Source organism: Papaver somniferum, chromosome 9 (assembly GCF_003573695.1).
Source record: "Papaver somniferum cultivar HN1 chromosome 9, ASM357369v1, whole genome shotgun sequence".
Lineage (NCBI taxonomy): Eukaryota > Viridiplantae > Streptophyta > Magnoliopsida > Ranunculales > Papaveraceae > Papaver > Papaver somniferum.
Genome location: NC_039366.1, coordinates 162,582,918 through 162,597,324, shown reverse-complemented (window position 1 = coordinate 162,597,324; position 14,407 = coordinate 162,582,918). Strand labels below are relative to the sequence as shown.

General features: G+C 36.7%; 1 protein-coding gene across 2 annotated transcripts; it reads right to left on the bottom strand.

Annotated features, from left to right (window-relative positions):
* Positions 1-835: 835 nt before the first annotated feature.
* LOC113313312 (pumilio homolog 1-like) lies at positions 836-8,150 on the bottom strand. 2 transcript variants are annotated; one of them, XM_026562069.1, is made up of 10 exons: positions 7,276-8,149; positions 4,725-5,448; positions 4,001-4,616; positions 3,771-3,912; positions 3,568-3,675; positions 3,003-3,215; positions 2,803-2,913; positions 2,251-2,445; positions 1,959-2,133; positions 836-1,465 (listed from the first exon to the last, which is right to left on the bottom strand). In XM_026562069.1, the coding sequence occupies exons 1-10, from the start codon at positions 7,843-7,845 to the stop codon at positions 1,419-1,421; spliced, it is 2,901 nt and encodes a 966-aa protein (XP_026417854.1). In that variant the 5' UTR covers positions 7,846-8,149; the 3' UTR covers positions 836-1,418. The 2 variants fall into 2 exon arrangements, with proteins under 2 accessions (XP_026417854.1, XP_026417853.1); XM_026562068.1 differs by having other exon boundaries at positions 4,001-5,448; positions 7,276-8,150.
* Between the last annotated feature and the right edge of the window lie 6,257 nt (positions 8,151-14,407).

The window sequence follows — 14,407 nt, the reverse complement described above, 5'->3', positions numbered from 1 at the left end:
GATATCACACGTATTAGTTGATATGTCGGCTTCTGTTGCTGCCGTGAGTTACCATATGCGACCCCGAAGGGAGAAAGGAACGTGTGCAGAATTTTGTTGCTATTTATCTGTCTTTGCTGCCCCCATAGCCCTACGCACTTAAATAAATACATAATAGCCTAACCCAATTTGATTATACCAACTCAACTCAACTCAACGTGGTGTCCTCATCAGCGGAAATGGGAGATTCTACCCTCAATCTGATGTGAAAGTATTTTCATCTGTCGTGAGATTAGTTTAAATCGTGAGCTGAAAGTGGAGGAAACATTTATTTCGTGTGATTAGTTTGTTATATAGGAAAACTAAAAGGGGGTAAAGCTGAACATGTATAGAAGACTTCACATAAAGCTGTTTTCAAAAGCTGGATAGTCTAAATTTGAAAGCCATGAGACGGACAACAAAAGCACAAAGCTTTGAACTCCTAGAAAGAAACAAACTGTTTCATGCATACAGAGGAAAGTGAGTGCAGAGTGAGTGTTGCGTACAGCTAAAGGACCACCCAAATCTTTGTACTAAACAAAATGGGTTCACTATGAAAGAAAAAGGAAAACAGAACTAAATGGTCGAAAATCGAGTTAAACACTGGTAGGTAAAAATAAATGGTGTCAAAAATACTGATATCCGACAGCCAATCGAAAATGTCATGCATGAGTAAGGTACGACTTCATATACGTGGAGCTTCACATCAGATCTTTTCTGATGGTCTGAAATATATGCCCAAAAGTTTTTTAATCAACCATAATGACATTTATCGAGGATTTAAAAGCAAATCAAGACCCAAAATGAAACTAATAATAAAATCCACAAAACTAGCCAATTTATTAAAACAGGTATTCAAGTTAACCACAATTTAATAACAACTAGTACGATAACTAACCATGCCAGCATCTATATACTGAGGTTAAAGGATTTGTTCCACAAACATACAGATGAATGCACTTAAGGGGAAATAAACAAATCCCACCATAAGATTCAACAACAACAACAACAAAAAAGACGTTTAGACCTCTCACCTAAAACACCAAATGCTCGCCAACGGTGATATTTGTACAGTCACGGTTATAACACATTTTTCACTACCTCATTTTTTCTTTACACCCTTAAAAACTTGTATCACTCATTTTTATCTCTACGGGGCATCAGGTGTATCTAACCACCATCTGAACCTCAGCTTGCCTGATTCTAGGTATATATATTTCTCAAAACTACACAATGTACAATTTCTCAGTACAAGCAACAACTTTTATTTCTAAATCGACTCTTACCTGTCCTAATAGATAGACATAGAGAGCGATAACTTCATACTAAGGGAGATGAGAGAAAGGGAGAAAGGGAGCTCATACTAGAAGCCTCAGTTAGCTGTACAACAACATTCCCTCCTACGCCATTGAAGACGCATATGCCGACTGAAGACCAATTCTCCTCTCTGCAAGTGCAAGCAAAACACTGCTTAGAACCAACACAAAGAACAATTACTGTGGGCAACACACATATATGCCCTTAACACCCTCGAACAGTAAACCAGGCAGGGGTAGTGTGAGAACACAGAGGATGACTTGATAAAAAACAATGACTGAAAGAACGAGAGAAATATAATCTGGTCAACACCAATGACAAGTCAGTGCAGTACTATGTGTTAACTACCAAGAAATAAATCACATTTTAGACAGGTCATGAAGCTTGGAAACCATGCACAATCCGCAATTAGTGATCTCAGCACCTTCCACTTTACCTGGGTTCCAGATTATGCACAATGTAATTCTAAGGCATGGTCTACATCTGTCTCCACAGTTTATCACAAATGTGTGTGTGCGCGGGCATGTGTGCGTGTGTGTGTGTATATGTGTGTATGTGTGTGTGTGTGTGTGTGTGAGTGAGAGAGAGAGAGAGAGGGAGGGAGGGAGAGAGAGAGAATGTACCTCCAGCTGCAACCAGCTTCTCCACACGTGCAACTATATGCTTCCCATAAGTGTACTTCTTCAGGGCGTTCAAATGAACCTTTATACGCCCAAGAATCAGTTCTCGTTGATGATCATCAACAGTTTCGAGTACTTTTTGTACAACATAGTTTGCAAACTGATCCTTCATCATTGCCTGTGCTCTCACGAGTAGATTGGAAGAAAAAAAATGCAAAAGCAGGCCATTAGATTTATTTAATAAACACTCATGGGAGTTATTTATCCAAAACAAAAAACTCCAGCATTGACAAACCTGTAGAGGCTCGTTTTCATCAGTTGTACCAAGCATCTCATTCACCAATATCTGGCGTTCAACAGGACCACCAAAAGCTAGGCACTTCTCCACAACATTGGAAGCAAACTTCTGTTGGCTCATCTGAACAATTTGCCCAGCTAATTTCGTTATTATGGAAGAACGTTCATGTGGCTTTCCATGCTCCAACACATGCTGTTACAGACACAGAGAAGTTGTAAAAACATGAACGAGCACAGCTACAAATATACTCTTTCTTGTTTCCTTAAAACATCATCTGGATGAGATAAAATTGCAAAATAAATTCGTGAATACAGGATGAACACAAGGACTGCATACAAAACAGCTTATGATAACCACATTAGAACAAACAAACATAACATCGTATGAACACGGGAACATCCATATTCTCACGATTTTATGTCGTTTTGAATCTTTTGATAGCAGCGTAACTATAGAAGTACATGTAACTACAGTTCAAGCTTTGAAAATAATGGTTATTCACAGCAATAATAAAACTAAAGTAAGACGAACCTATAAAGTAAGACGAACCTGAACAACATAATTTCCATACTGGTCTTGTGCCAACATGCAAATGGACTTCATAATCTCATCCATCATAATACGCTGGGTTGTCGCATCATCGCAGTGTTCTAGCACCCTCTGCAGTGTTTAAGGAGAACTCGTTTAGCATATAACATAGTGCGTTGATCTTCAACACTCAGTTGATGCCTAAGTAGAAAGATAACTACCTGTATTACACGACAACCGTATGGATGGGTTGATAACGTCACGACTTGGTCGTAGAAGGTTGAGACAATAAAGTGAATGGCATCTTGAGGGATGCACTCAATACACTTCTGAATGACATGGTTTCCATTTTGATCACGTACGCATCGCATGACATGACCATCAAGCTCCCCCACCATTTGTGTCTGCTGGTCCAAATCGACAACTTCTATCGCCTGCACCAATCAATAAACCTTTAAGGTCAAGACCAGTCAGCTCAGCAGAGAATTGAGAGTCTAGAACAACCCAGAAACTAGTTATGGTAGAGCGTCGACTATAGAAGGGTAAAAAAAAGATAGCAGGATGAAATATCAAATTCTTATGTATAATTGGTGATGGGTTGTCAAATCACGGTGTGAAACAAAGCTGACAATACAGCAATAGAAATGTCGACTATAGAAGGGTAAGAAAAAGATGCTTCTGAGTTTTAAGATTCAAAGACTATGGGAGCGAACAAAATCCTAACATAACTTTTAGTGAAATTAGGTCATTCTGCTGCTTCCCAATCGTTAGGAGAAGATAACTTACCTTCTGGATCACCCGACAGCCATACATTTGAAGACTAAGTGTTAATACATGCCCAGTCAGCTGATTTGCTAGTTCTCTTCTCTGAGATGGGCTCCCGTGCTCAAAAAACTGTAGAAAGTCACAACTGTCAGTTGCGGTAACATTTCATATTACAAGGATATACAAAATATTGCAACTCACTAGGCGCATAGAAAAGTACATACCTTCTGGATGACATAATTACCAAAAACATCAGTCATCAATGAAAAAGCTTGGGGAAGGATCTCATCAAAAACCATGTCTTTCTCTTCCATGGTAGCAGTTTCTAGCTTTTGCTGAATGAAGCGGCTCCCATACTGATCAGCACTGCTTACATGAAATGTTCAATTGAACAATTTAGTGCTTGTATCAAATTAAGTTGAAAAAGGAAAGCACAGGCATTTGCAGTATTTACCTGAACTCAACAACGTGACCAGCAATTTCCGAAAGTTCAAAAGATCTCGTCTTGTTGCTCTTAAATTCTTCCAGTAGGGTGGATGCAAAACTCTCATCAGCGTTACCACCAGCTTCTGAGTGCCATGACCCCATCATACCGCCTGCTAAGTTTCTAATTCCAGAAGGAAAACGCATGCTTCGATCATTGTGTCTCATTGGACTACCAGGACCACCAGGAGAATTGGGAAGAACAGGACTTGACAAAGGGCTCCCAGGATACGACACGCCAAGACCATATGCAGCATTGCCATAGTAACCATGATTTAGGCTGGCAGATTTACCTAAGAAAGGCAAGGAAAACTGGGATTTCTGAGGTGAAAGAAGTGCGCCAAGGTAAGCTTTCTGAAGCCCAAGCAAATCCACATAAGAGTTACCCACATAGTTTCTATCCATAGACGGGTCATTGAGGGTAGCAGCGTATTCAGCTGCTCTAAGGTACTGAACATACAAAGGATCCACCCCAGGCATTTGAAGACCACTCCCTGCTGCTTGATTACCCATTCTGTTGAGGTTCTGAAATTCTGCTGCCCCCACTAAATTAGGTCCTCCCAGTGTCCTAGAGTCAATACCAGCGGCTGCCATTGCAGACGCTGCAGCAACATTATCGAACAAAGAAGGAAAATTGCCACTACCTAGTTGGTTAGCCATCATGGATGGCATTGCTGGATTTAGAGAAAAGTTACCTAAATTATAGTTTGGCAATGCTGGATTCATACTATCAGCATTCTGATAGCGAGATGGAGAGCCTCCAGCGTTATTACGGGTGGGTGTAGAGGGTCCTCTGAGGTATGAGTTAGGAGAAGAAACAGCTGACCTGTGCAGTTCACTCTGCTCATTGCTCCCTACATGCCTCAAGTCAGATTTTTTTGGGTATGAATGCTGATTCATGTGCTTTGCACCACCCTGCAGGTTAAAAAAGTTCTGGTGATCTTCATTTTCTTGTTGAATCATGCGCAAGTGACTTTCTTCGTCACGAGCACCACTAGCTGACAAGCTCATCCCTGATAGCGCGGACACCAGATCTGAAGGATCATTCATACCCGAAGAGACACCATGAAATGAGTTCGGACTATTGAAACTTCTCTTATCCGAAGCAACAACTCTCCCTCCACCGACAGGCTGAAGCAAAGGACTAGGTGCTCTAGCAATATGTTGAGGATCAGGAGTAGAGCTTCTTGATAATGAAGCACCTAATGCAGATGAATAAGTGTGAGAAGTTGGAGTGACACTTTGTACTCCAGATAAACCCTGAGCACTAGCATTTGACCTTAGAGAATCCAACTCCTGATTCAGATGAGCAAGATGGGCTTCAGATGAACCCAACGGATCGCCGGTATCATTGAATGCATTATGACTAGCTGGACGAGAAGGGTGCGCAGAGACAGGAGATGCTCGGCTCATATCATCCTGCACAACATATGCTTGTATTTCAACGGAAGAAAAAAATTGATAAACGCCTTCCAAAAATAGCAGAAGTATATTATAACACAGCAAGACCAATCGAAGTTGAGCAGGGAGGATGTCTATTAATATGGTTATCTTCAATGCTAATATGCCGTAAAGGACAAACCAAAAATCCACTTGAGAGGAAACTTAAGAGATGCATAAGTGGTGCCACATGCATTCTGGTGGCAACGATCCCTTCACAGTGGTATCATCCTTAAATCAAATAATACAAGTGTACGGAAATTTGTAACCCTAGCAAAGGTGAATTATCAACTCAGAGTTGTTGTAATTTCATTTTTTTTCAATTTCTTGAATGGACTTATCTCATTCAGATTTTAGTCTCTAATGTAACAAAACCATCGATGATAGGATATCACAGGAGGATCAGCATATGTCAGTAAAAATTAATTGGAAATGATAACCTACACATGAGCAAAGTGCCTCCATAGAAAACTTATCTATGACCACCTACAAACTGATGGCATGGCCGAAGCTTTCACAGCTTAATGTACAGCTTTAACAAAGATCGCCCAACATAAACCTTATATTCCACTGTGGAACCCATTTCCACATTAGTTGAGTGATCTTTCTTGATTTCCCAGAGATACTAAAGACCAATTGGGTTTAAATGACCATACTTCCCGTAAAGCTAAGTTACAGATTCTATGCAGGAATGTGGAATTCTCGAAGAAGCATAATAGGCAAAATTTGATGGACGGAGAGATATGGGAGAACACAAAGGCTTAGGTTTCAGAGGGTTCACTATCATGGGCTTTTCCGTGGGTATAGATTTTAGAATTTAGCAACTTCGGTATCACTGCTGAACAGTATCTCCGAATTCTCAATTTTAATCTTTTCCAAAGGCCCAAAAGATTCCTTCAACTCTTGATGCCAATGGTCTATTATTCCCCTCCTCACTTCCCTCATCTGGAAGCTCTTGCATAATCCCTAACCTTTCAGCCTCACGTTAGCAATAAATTCATTCCTACTTGGGAGTAGATTTACTCAGCAGTGATAAAGAGGCAAACAGACTTGTATGCAGTAGAATGTGTAGCTCTAAAAGAAAGATACGTCGTCTACGAAACTCCAAGAACAAAATCAACCAGATTAATCGACTAGCGGAATAAAGGGACTGTTACCATTTATGACAAGTGTGCTGACATTACTTGGTGTTATCCTTTTAATTTTTATTGATTCATTCCACGTAGCAGCACATAGCTAAGCGAACAAAAGCGAGACTCAGTCCCAGTTTACTGTTATTAAAATTCACATTATTAACAATCAAAAGTAGGAAACTACACGTAGCTGTGTTCCCCTATGGAACAAGATATTTAACACCATACTGTTAACTGCAACCGTGGTATGTCATATGTGGAAAGAGCATTATGTTGCATATATAGCAGATAGGTGTCTAAGAAACATCATTATAAAATCATCGATACTCAACGTGTAAAACATACATAATAGCAGAAATCAATAACATTCCAAAGCTACTGGTAAACGTATATAGCTATATATAGCTTCAAAAAATTAACATCACGAGGTATCAGAAACAGATCACAAACTCCAGCAATAACAAACCAAATCACAAATATCCAGGACAAAAATGAACGAATCAATGTGGTCATTTCTTTCAAAAGCTCAACTTTTCCATGCCATACTAAGCATAATCAAATAACATAAATAAGATTGAACCTTTTTCATATCATGCATTAAACCCATCATAATCAAAAGATAATAATATGCACCAGTAAGAAATGAAAGAGCAAAGAAACTAAGAAAAACCACCTGAAATATCTCAGCATAGCTCCTTTGTCTGTTACCTAATCCAAACCCAGATAAACCAATCAATCCATCGCCACCCCACTCCTGCTGTTTCCTGGACTCAATATTATCCTTTTCTTCGACCACAACATCCGAATTAAAGCCAGGCTGCGTGGAAAACAAAGATGAGGTAACTCTATTCTGATCTTCAGTAGTTCGATTCACTTTTCTTCTATCACCAATAGAACCACCACCACCAGTACCACCCTGTAATCTCTGAGCATACCTCCAATCTTCTTTAGATAACAAAGGTGGCGGTAGTCTAGGGTTTAGATTCACATTAGAATAATAATATGAATGATAAGCTGGATCAGAACATAGTTCTTCTTCAGACATTGAAATATCACCGCCACCACCACCACCAAATAGACCACCAACAGCACTTAACGAGCCTTCAACTGTTGGAGGTGCAGAACCACTTCTAAATATATTAAGTTCCCTTTCTCGATCATTTGATTCTTGTTGTCTCCTCTGTTCTCGTAATAAAATCCCTAAATCATCACCACCTTGTCTCATTCCCATTTCTGATAACATCTTTACACAACAAAAGAAGAGAAAAAACACCTCCCCAAACCCTAAAAATCAACCCTTTAACTTAAAACACGCCCTATTTTAACTCTGTAATTAAAAACCCGGATTTTATTTTCTCCATTAAAGTTTATTCTGATTGAATTTCAACATTTTTTTAGCAGTTAATTTGGAAAAGGATGAACCCTGTATGATGTTCTTGTTAAGTTACTAACTACTACTAGTAGTACTACAGAAAGCGGAAGAGAGACAACTACAGTACGAGTTAGAAGAGAAATATGAAGGCGATAGAAAGGACTACTAAAGTGAACTTGTTTACACAGAGAGAGTATAGGGATGATAAGCACGAGCTAAAAATCTACATCAAAGCCATCGGATTGGAGAATCAACGGTTGAGATAAATTTATAAAGCTCTTTAGGGTTTTATTTTCAGGTTTAATAAAGTGATTAAGACTTAAAAAAACGTGTATTTATAATTTTATGTAATGAAATCAGAAAATGATATTTTTGATATAGAAATGCCACGTGAGTATAATAGATTCGCTACTACTACTCTACTACTGCTGCGGAACAAAGTCTTTTGAGAGAGAGAGGGTGTGTATTTGACTGTGCGAATCTAACAAAAATAAGAAATAAACCAGTTAGGGTTTTGGGGGAGTAGGTGTGGACACTACTTGAAGTCTGTTAAATTACTGAATTAACCCAATTTCAATCAGGTAGTCAAAATACTTTTTGTTCAGTTTTTAGATTTTTGTCTGAAAATAGAAAGACTGTTGAGTTTGAATCTTGTTCAACTAGATACGGCTTCAGACTTGGGCACAGAACAACTCAAGTATTTTTTTCCCTCTTCAGCTTGTTTTTGAAAATGTCAAATTTCAACTTCAATTTCATTTCTAATTGTAAACTACTTCCTCCGTCCCAATTTAATTGAGCTAATTGGTTTTAAATTTTGTCCCACAAATAATTGAGCTATCTCACAAATCAATCGGGTAGTTCTAAAACTACCATTTTAATTAATTATTATTGTTATAAGAAATATGTATAATTTGATAGTCATGTTTATATTCGTTACGTAGGTGTTTTAAAATGATTTTCAACGGTATAAAGTTTACGAAAAATCGTGGTATAGTTTAAGAGATAAATCATTTCTAAGTTTTACTAATTATTATCCATAAGGGTATAATTGTAAAAAATTCTTAAACATACTCTCATTTTCTCCTTGGCTTAATAATTGTGCAAACTACAAATAGCTCAATTAATTTGGGACAGAGGGAGTAAAAATTTAGGGCGGTTCCTATATGAATTTGTGAATAATGAAATTTGCGCCAGATGGATGAGTAAATGTGTTTACAGTATGGCAAAAATTACATCCTATGCGGGAAAAAATTCCATCCGCGACAACATAAGAGAAGTGTGGCATTTGTTGAGTCGATGGCGGTCGAACGGCTCTATCTCTAATGGCTTTAATTGTGAAACACTGTAAATTCATCTATTTTTAACAAGTCGGATTGGAGGTATACCCAAATTTAAGTGGACATAGAAGCAAGGTTAAGGGGTGACCAAAAAGAGTAAAGTTACGAATATACCCTTTACAATTACAATATAAACTTTACCTATTCATCTTCTACTCTCTCTCTACTCAACCTAACGACCAGTTGGTCCCTCTCCGTCATTCAAATGAAAAAAAGCTCGTCGATTAAATGATGAGATTGAGAAAGTAAGTAATTTCATGAACTAATTTGAGTATTTCAATTTGTTGTTTGCATGTCAAATTAGGTCAAAAATTTGAAATTATGAAGTTGCAGTTATGTGGTCGTTAGGGTATCTGTTCGGGATAATACCTTGGCAGCTAAGTGTTGGTTGTCAATTTGTAGATTTTCGACGACCATGCCGACTAATAGCTCACCAAAACATGGTTTCCATATGTTTAGAATGGTTTTTAGTCAATATGTTTTGTTTTTCCCGAGTTGACGACTAAAGTTTGGTCATCCTCTAATACAAATTCTGACCCTGACTACTGAGCACATAAGATATTAGTCGTCATCTTCCTGTTTTGTAGATCATGCTGGCTTTTCATACTTTCAGTTCTAAAAGTGCCGATTTCTTCTGTAATTTGGAGAATGAAACCACTAAAAAGCTTTGCAATCCCCTTTTTAGACGTGTTTGACTAGTGTAGTTACATTTCCGCTATAAAAAATCTCAAAACAAAAAAAAAATCTCAAAAATCTTCCCACATAATTCATAAGTTCAATCTAACGAAAACATAATATCATAACTTTTACTATATTAATTAAGCTAAACAGATTTATTAGTGCTAATTAAACAAGGGAAGATCTATCATTTTTAAAAACATATGGCTAAGGGGCTTTGAGTTTTTACTTCCTAGTGACCCTGTTTTGTTTTATTAGGTATACCCTAATATCGCGAGTTATTTTTAACCATTTTCATTAACACCACTTCACTTTCCACTTCCTAATTTTCTAAACAAAATCTTCTAATTGTTCTTTACAATACTTGGTAAAAACTATTTTACAAAATGAAGAGCGTTATAAACACTATAAGGGGGAAAATCGTAAATACGAAAGAATATTATTGCCTGCTGTAAATGTCAATTGGGATGAAAATGGTGTTGTTGAGTGTGGTTTACCGAATGTAGTCGCTTATCCAGACTTACTTTCAGGTCATATGTCAGCGCGTCAAGACTGGTCGGATACAAATACTCAAATGATGTTTATCTAGCTCTATCCTATCAAGTCTGAGAAAAGAGTGGATAAATATCCCAGGCGTCGGTTTTATTTTATATATCACAAATGACACAACAATGTTATTATTCAAATATTGGTAGAAAGGTGCTGGTCTACGACGCACACGTTCAATTTTTTCGACTTTGAAAATTGGTAAGTTCGTTAAACCAAAATTAATATTTCTTTTAAAAAAAAAACTTATTGATTAAACCAAAACAGTTAAATGATATCACTAGTGTTATAAGAATTAAACCTTTGATTTGTATTTCATTTATGGAATATCAAGTGGTGGGAGCCCCGTACCATTCTACCAAAATGAATGATGTCAAATCAAAAATAAAAGACGGTTATTCCATTGTTTTTTGGCATTCAATATGCGAAATGATCATAAAGTTTCAAATGAGGTGGAATACATTGTTCAGCGTTGAAGGTTTACCTACTAACCAAGTAGGGCTCAAATAATCAAGTTGAATATGATGAGATCAAAAGGGTGTTTGTGTTATGGTTATTGGGCCAAACGTTCTTTTCTAACTCAACCGATATTTCAAGAGTTGGTTGGATTGAATTGTTACACAATTTGGATGATGCACCATATTATCATTGTGGGTCTGTAATCTTAGCATAAATGTATTATGGACTCGATACATCATCCATAGGGGACACAAACTTCATTGAATTGTAGGGCATTATAGAGGTAAATATATAAATTAGGCTTTTTAAATTAAGTAATTTTCTGAACAAATATGAATTTACTTCCAATATTGGTGGTATACTTACTTTCGTGTTTGTAACTTGTTCTTAAAGACAAGACCCGAAAAGTTCCAATAATGGACATGTACTTCAAGCGCAACTGGGATAAGAACATTAGTGGCGATGGAATGTTTTCCGTTTTTTCTCAAAGATATCAACAAATGACAAGCTTTAAAATATTGTTGTTCATCCTTGCAGTAGTTTTGCTGAGTTTGCACACCAAGAGGTACAACATATTGAGGATTATTCACTACGAAGAGTTGTTTTTTCACCCCACTATCGAACTGAGGTGTGTGGTATTTAAGAGAATGACTATTTTTCCACTTATAAAGTACTTTTGCAAAGTCGATTAACCAAAGACAAGATTCTGCATCAGATTTTGATATGTTGCGACGGTGCAATGGGTTCGATATGAACAAAATGTCCAAACAAATATTAATGAAGTAGAGTATCTCAAATGGTACAAGGGAATTTTGAAGCCTATAATTGGTGTTCACAATATGCATAACTAAGGGTTTGATATACCGTCATTAGTTCGGATAGGCCGCAATAAATCTATAGTTCTTAGCCAGCCACCTCCAGAAGATACATGCTTAATGACCTACCCTAAATATAAAATTTCTTCATCACCTTCATCAAAAATGCCTCAATTAAATTAGGGGTTTTCAAGTATAACTTCACAAGGGGATCCAACTACGATCCCAATATTTTCTCCAGCTACAGAACATACTTATCCTTATTGCATTTGTATATGTCAACGAAGATCAATTGGATCATCATTTTTATTATAGGAATTACCACCCTTGATTTTTATTTCATTTGTGGAATATCAAATGGTATGGGATCCTTAGTACCATTCAACCAAAACGAATGAGTGTTAACTCAAAAATGAAATATGGTTTTTCGTTATTTTTGGTATCCACTGTACGAAATTATTACAAAGTTTTGAAACGAAGTTGAATATATTGTTCAACATTGAAGGCTTTCCTATTATCCAAGGAAGGCTCAAATGATGAAGCTAAAAATATGAAATCGAAAGGGGGTATATGTTATGGTTATTGGGTCAAACGTTATTTCCTAACACAAACAATATTTCAAGAGTTCATTGGCCGAAAGCGTTACAAAATCTGGATGATGCACCATATTATAATTGGGGGTCTGCAGTTTTAGCAGAAATGGAATGTGGGATTGATACAACATCCAAAGGGGACACAAACTTTACTGGGTTTTGGGACATCATAAAGGTAAATATCTAGATCTGTTTTTTTTAATTAAGTAATATATGAACAAAAACATTGTCAAATACTAAGTTATGAATTTGCTTCTAGTATTGGCGGTATACATGCTTCCATGTTGGTAAACCAGTTCTTAAAGATACAATATAAAAAGTTACAATAATGTACATGTATTTCAAGCGTAACTGGGATTAGAACATTTGTGACGATAAAATGATTTTCATTTTTGCTCAAAGATATCGACAAATGACAAGAGCTCCTAAAATGTTGTTGTTCATCCTTACAACGGTTTTGTTGAGTTTGCTGACCAAGAGGTACAACATAATCAGGATTACTCACTACGAAGAGTTGATTATTTTGTTCACCCTTGTATCAAATAGAGGTGTTTGGTATATAGGAGAAAGGTTACTTTTCCAGTTACAGAGTATTTTTTTGAAGGAGGATAACCCCCGGGACATGCTCAAGTCTCTTTATCAAATTTTGATAGGTTGCGACATATGCCATGGGTTTGATGTGAACAAAAGTTCAGATAAATATTACTAAAGAAGAATACTCAAATGGTACAAGAGAATTAATTTCGAACCTGGAGGTATTCACAGTATGCATAACTATGTGTTTGATATACCGAAATCAGCTCGGATAGGCCATGATAAGTCTATCATTTCTACCATCCGCCTCACATATGGAAGTTCTTCATTATCTTTATTAAATATGTGTCAATTGAATTGGTTGTTGCCAAGTATAACTTCACAGGGGGAACCAAACACGATCACAATAGTTTCCACAGTTATAAAACGTACTTATGTTTATTACAATGTGGATGCCACTGAAGATCAATTGAAGCTTGAGTGTAACAATTTGTGAGGGGATAAATTAACAAATGGAGGCTTTGCACATGTGGATGATCTGAAAATGGCATATGTATTGATGAGTTGTAGAAAGTGATACGAAGTTCGTTCAACTCAGACTTGTAAAGATTGATTTTTAGACTTTATTTCTAATATTAAAACTAAATAACTCAAAATAAAGTTGATATTAAGGTTATAAAAAGAATTGAGATTAAGGATTCCACCACTCTCTAATTTTTATGTGATTAATCAACGACAATCATGCAATTCTTATTCCAATAAGTAGATCTTCAAAATAATAATTATAAATTTCAAGAATGGAACATCAAAAGCCCTGAGCTAAGCATGCACGATTAAGAGAAAACACAACTAGTTAATAGAAAATATTGTTTCAATTTTAATTCATTGGAAAATAATCATAAGAAGAATTGCAAAAGTTAATTTAATAGAAATTACCACATAAATAATGGGTAAATGGTTTTCTCTGTCGCTTCAACGATGGGGTTTAGCTCCTCATATTAATCATAGCTCAAAAGTGTACGAGGAGATGAAAATAAAATAAAACAGAGAAATTGCAACGTAGTATAGGCATTACAGAGTAACTGTTATGACACAAGTGTTGCATATTTTAAAATAAGTGTTGTGATGGACTATCACAGTCACTGTATATAAACAACAGTCAGGTACGTCAATTCTTCGTGTTCTTCCCTCTTCAGCAGTATAATTAGGTTTTTTTTTCTGCAACTCGATTTTCTTTACTCAGTTCTCTTTCTAAGATTCCCCAAACTCTCGATGAAAACTTCTAAAACTCCCACAACCCTTTTATATACCCGAAAAACTCCAAATATCTCGAGTAAATCTGAGGATATTTTTGTTTAACTTTTACCAAAAGTTTCGGCGTTTTCCTTCCATCTTTATCTTCGTGCGACTTTTGTGATTTATCCAAGACTTGACAAAATATAGAATCACAAGTAACTAGCATAATACGTCC